Genomic DNA, 5,561 nt, shown 5'->3' with positions numbered 1-5,561 from the left:
GATGTTGGCTGTGGGTTTGTTATATATGGCTTTAATTATGTTGAGGTATGTTCCCTCCAGTCCAATTCTCTCTAGGACTTTAAACATAAAAGCATGTTGAATTTTGTCAAAGGCCTTCCCTGCATCTATTGAGATGACCATGTGGTTCTTGTCGTTGAGCCCATTTATGTGATTTATGATGTTTATTGATTTACGTATATTGAGCCATCCCTGCATCTCTGGAGCAGAGAACAGTGGCGGAGATGGAAGGGTGAATGAGGCCGGGGGAGTCAATGCCCGGAGGGCTCCGCGCTCAATTTAGAATTTTTAATCACTCAATTCTTTAAAAATTTTTTTTATTGAACTTTTTAAATTTCATACAACAGTTCTTAATCAAATTTAGATCCTCTCCCCTCTATCCACCCTTCCCATCCCCCTACCAAACCTCATGTATTCTGCCATACATCTTAAGTCCTATCCAGTCAAACATTTGTACCCAGATGTCCTTCAGTGTAAATTTGTCCATGACTCTAGTCAGCCCATCTAAATATCGTATGTAAGGCATACTCTCCCTCACCCAGTAGCAATCAGTCTCCAATAGTTCTCAGTCTAGGACCGGCCCACCACCCATTTCTCTCCTCCTTTCTGGGCTCTTGTTTAATTGAGTTGACATGAGTCCTGTGCTTGATGCCACCATTACCACAAGTTCACATTTGCAGACTTCTAGTGGCTGAAAACCTCTGCTTCTCTGTGTTCATGGCCCCTGAGCTATGGGTAGATGAGGTTCAATATAGGGAGTCCTATCCAAGGATACACACACTGCAGTCTCTTACTCTTTAAAACTTGGTCAGTTGTGGCCTTCTGTGTGCATTGCACTCTGTTCTATAAAGAAGCTTTACTGGTGAGAGTTGAGGGATGCATTAGGTTTCTCTCTACCCCTTGTTCTGCTACGTTCCACATGCCTTACGTTCAACTCCAGATGTGTCACCTAATACTGGGCACCTCTCAGACTTTTTTTTCTGTGTCTGATCAATTGTGGAATTCTGCAATAACCTCCATCTGATGCAAAAATAAGTTTCTTTGATGAGTGGTATATGGTATACTTGTCTGTAAATACAAGGATCCATATTTAGCATATGGTAAGAAATTTTATTTGTCTAGAGATATGACAGAGATAGGGTTTTCTCTAGGCTCTATATCATCTCCTGCCATGTGTATTTGGCTGAGTTTACAGTGCCATCCATGAATTCCCTCCCATTGAGAGGGCTTTAAGCCCAATTAGATAGCTGTTGATTGCCCCCCAGATAACAGTGCCACTCCTGCACCAATAGAGGTAGTTTGCCATGCCAGCCATTATGGATATTAGGCTTTAGGGCTCGGTTGGACCATTGGTTGTTTTTCTCCCTCAGCAGTTTGCATATTATCATATATCATTATGAGAGCTAAACTTCAGGTAGAAGGCTTCCAGGTCAGTTCCTGCTCCATTGTTCCAAGTCCTGTATCTGAACTACGTCCTGTCTTCAGCAGTAGGGTCTTATCTACTAGTTCTTGGAGATAACCAAGAGGTTTGGCAATAGCCTGTGTTATTTTGGGAGTCTCCTGGACCATTCTCACCAACCACTCAGAGGGAGGTCTCTTCTGTCTGACACTATGTTCCTTGCCAAGCAGCTCCCAGGTATACATATGAACTAATGTTTAGACACTCTATGTGCATTTCTCATGGGGTTTTGGGGCATCACATTTCCCTCTAGATTTCCTAGCCCCCCAAGATTCATTCATCTCCACTCTTTTTCCTCCCATCCAGCCTCCCTTCTCCCTTTCCAGTCCCAACGCCTCCATTATCACCACCCTCCCCGCAATAACACCCACCTCTCACCATTCCCCCTCTCCTGGCTCCCCCCCCACTGTGGCCCCTTGCATGTCCCTCCTTCCTCTCTTCCCTGCTGAACACTCCCACTTGTCCCTGCTCCCCTCGTAACATCTGTCCCCTACTATCCCCCTCTTTCGGGGGGTGCATATGTATGTGCAGGTGTGTGTGGAGACCAGAGAATAATCTTGGCTGTTGTTCCTCACCTTCTTTACTTTGAAACAGGGTCTCCCACTGCCCTGTTATCAAGTAGGCTGCACTGGCTAGCCAGATGTCCACCTGTCCATGTCCTCCTTCCAAGTGCTTGGAGCCCAGCTTTTATATGTGGGTTCTGGGGGATCACACTCCTGTGCTCATACTTGCAAAGCAAGTACTTTGCCTACTGAGCAATCAGCCTAGCTCTTTTTCTTTTAATAAGAACATTAAGACCTGTATTAAGTTGGGATATTTTATTTGCATCCTTCCAAGCTATCTGGAGTCACCTAAATGTTTCCTTTTCTTCATCTAGATTGACTGATGAGCTACATGAGGTTTCTCCAAGCAAGAACAGTGTTGTTGGTCAGGATCTGAGTGTTGGGGAAGGCTCAGCTTTTGTGTTGGAGGACCATGGAGGTGACCATTTGGTTTACATTCCAAGCCAAATGTTAGAGTCACGTAAATTATTGAGTCACTATGAAAAGGATCAAGGATCTGCAGTAATGGCAAGTCTCACTTCTGGTAAGAACATGAAAAATGATAGAACATTTAAAGTAGCCTGAACCCAAGCCTCTTAATACTAGTAGGGGAACCAAATAAATTAAGGTGGGTGTCTACAGCAACCTTGTGCTTCAATTCAGGATGGTGGGTTCAATTACATTTATGCAATGGAAGGAGCAGCAGATGACAGGTGTCATGGGGGGCGGTTACTGACATAAGCTCTGAAATGTCCCTGACATTCTTAAATGCATTCAACATAGCTTTAGAATATGTAGTTTAGAAGATTGGTGTAATATAGGAGGAGGCAGCATAGAGAGTGTCAGAGCAAATGACAGATTAAAATGGCCTGTAAAACTTGGCCTGACCACTGATCCTCAATTGGTGATTACATGAGAGAGTCTGTTTTAGTTTTGAGAGACCCAGAAATGAGACAGTATAAAACTTCCCATGACTTATCTTAATGTCAGGATTTAATAGTTTAAAACAAATTTGATATATAAGGTACTATTTGTATTTTTATTAAAAATGTGAAATTTAGGGCTGGAGATATGGCTCTGAGGTTAAGAGCACTGGCTGCTCTTGTAGAAGTCCCAGGTTTCATTCCCAGCACCCACATGGTGGCTAAAACTGTCTGTAACTCCAGTTCCAGGGAATCTGACATCCTCTTTTAACTTCTGGGCATTGCATGACATGGGTACACTTACATACATGCAGACAATACACTCATACACATAAAATAAATAAAAGTAAAAATAAATAGAATATTTTTAAATCATTATTTTTAAAAAATTTTAATAACTACATGATTAGAAGAAGCATTTCATTACAGCTTTAACACATTCAGTAACACACTCCAGAGCAAGAGTACATCTCTTTCACAAGTGGCTGTAAATTTCTAGGTTCACAGTTGAATTAATACAGTTATACAATTTTGAACTCATATAAGCCCTGTAAGACATAAAATTAAATGAATTCTCAACCTTTAAAAAAGATCTCCATTTCACTTTAGAATATATTGTTCCTTACAGAAAGACTCATTGTTTTTGCTACTAACACGGAGATGTTGGCGCATGCATCTCCAATCCGTATCTATCTATAACTAGTCCTAATCGGTTGCACTTGGATTCTTGGTGCCTGTGTATGTCTATAAAGTCATCGGGTAGATTTCAATGGTAATGTTCATTACCTCTACTAATTAGCATGACACAAATTTCCATGCTTCCTCCTCAATATATTTAACTTTGTTGATTTTTTTTGTGTGTACGTATATCACACAGAACATCCAAAACCATCTTATTCAACTATACACCCATTTTCCAGATAGCACCCTCCCATAGCCTCCCTCCCCCGACTAGAGCCCTTATACTCTGATATCCCTGCTACTGTCTGCTGTGTTGTCAGCACCCCCAGCCATTCCTCACTACTTGTCCATCTGGTTAATCTAGTCAGCCTATCTAGAGGGCTTTGTTTTAGGAGGGTCAGCTGTTTCTCATCAAGCAGCAATCAGTTGTCAACATTCCTTTAGGTAAGAAGGAATCTGCTGTTCATTTTCCCAGTTCTATGCTGGGCTACTATCTGGGAGTCCCTTTGGCAACCTGGCCAACAACTCAAAAGAAGGTATCTCCTATCTGGCACTGTTGCTTGTTATGCATGTAGCCTTTAGGTATGCATATGGACTCTTAAAAATTATATTTGCCTATTTAATCTTTGGTTATGCTTTCCTTTTGGGTATTTAAGGCCATAGAGTTTGTCCAGATAAACCAATTTATTTTTACTCTTAAGGTCGCCTGAGGATCTGTTCCTCAGGGGTCACATGGGCTTGGCAGGAGCCCCTGGCTCCTTTATTTTACCAGTTCCACCTATGTGAAGGTAAGTCAAAGGTACTACTTGACCATGGTTGGCTTCGCTTGGAAGCATGGAGGAAATGATTCCTCTGTATTGACCCTCCACTTTGTAGACGACACTGGTTCAAGTCCATCTGGTGGGGTCTCCTTGGCCTCCTTGATCAAGAGGACAGGTGACCCAGCACAATTATAGGACATTTTGAGAGATGCTCATAGTCCCCTGGAACTAGTCGACCTAGGAGGGCAAGGAGCAAAAACTGTCCTTTATGTCCCTCTGACCAAACTATTATAGGCCCCAATGTATGTCTGTTAAACATCCAAGGTTAGTTCCACCAGTCTGGTACTTTTAATTACTATGTGTCATGTGGCTAAATCTTGGGCAAAGACCAATTGTTCTCAGATAAACCTTACCTAGACATATATTTCTTGATCTGGTATGTATAATTTGTCATTAGGTTGTTGGAGTAATATGGTTCCCTCTGGTTTTTAAATTAGCTAGGCATTATTTATCTCACATTGTCTGGCTCCTCCATCATGGTTTTCCCACTTAAGGTGCCCCCATTTTCCCCCTTTCTCCCTTAATAATACCCTTCTCCTATGGTCCTACCTCTCTTGAGCTCCTTCTTTCCCTTTATCCCCTAGGTTTCTTGTATACCCTTCCCTCCCCCCTCCCTTAAACTAACCCCATTTTTATCCATATCTCCTTTATTAAGGCCTGTTTCCTACTGTTCTTCTCTTTCAGGTTATTTCTTTTCCTTTACCTCCCTGGTTCCTTTCCATTATCCTGGTTCCTGTAGTTATGTCTGGTTACATACTCACTTATCAGGGTTTGGTTCTAGGATCCACATATGAGGGAGAACATATGTCGATTTTTTTTTCTGAGTTTGTGTTACTTCACTTAATATAACAGTGTGTAGTTTCATCCATTTACCTGCAAATTTCATGATTTCATCTTTCTTTACTGCTGGGTAAAACTCCATCGTATTAATGAACCACATTTTCATTATCCACTCATCAGTTGAGGGACACTTAGGTTGCTTCCATCTCTTAGCTCTTGTGAAAAGAGCAGCAACAAACATGTATGTACAAGTGTCTCTGCAATAGGATGAGTTCTTTGGGTATATGCCAAGGAGTGGTATAATTGGGTCAAATGGTAGGTTCATTTGTAGTTTTTT

General features: G+C 41.8%; 1 protein-coding gene across 1 annotated transcript in view; it reads left to right on the top strand.

Annotated features, from left to right (window-relative positions):
• Col6a5 (collagen type VI alpha 5 chain) overlaps positions 1 to 5,561 on the top strand; it is a gene marked incomplete at its 5' end in the record, with an annotated part of 116,700 nt that overhangs the window by 79,001 nt on the left and 32,138 nt on the right. The window contains one exon of the mRNA XM_008825117.3: positions 2,355 to 2,563. Within this exon, the coding sequence (XP_008823339.2) occupies positions 2,355 to 2,563 (209 nt within the window). The remainder of the gene's footprint in view (positions 1 to 2,354; positions 2,564 to 5,561) is intronic.

Source organism: Nannospalax galili, unplaced genomic scaffold, assembly GCF_000622305.1.
Source record: "Nannospalax galili isolate Female #2095 unplaced genomic scaffold, S.galili_v1.0 scaffold369, whole genome shotgun sequence".
In the NCBI taxonomy this organism is placed as follows: Eukaryota; Metazoa; Chordata; class Mammalia; order Rodentia; family Spalacidae; genus Nannospalax; species Nannospalax galili.
Note: the sequence above shows the minus strand (reverse complement) of the source record. Positions and strands in the feature narration are given on the sequence as shown.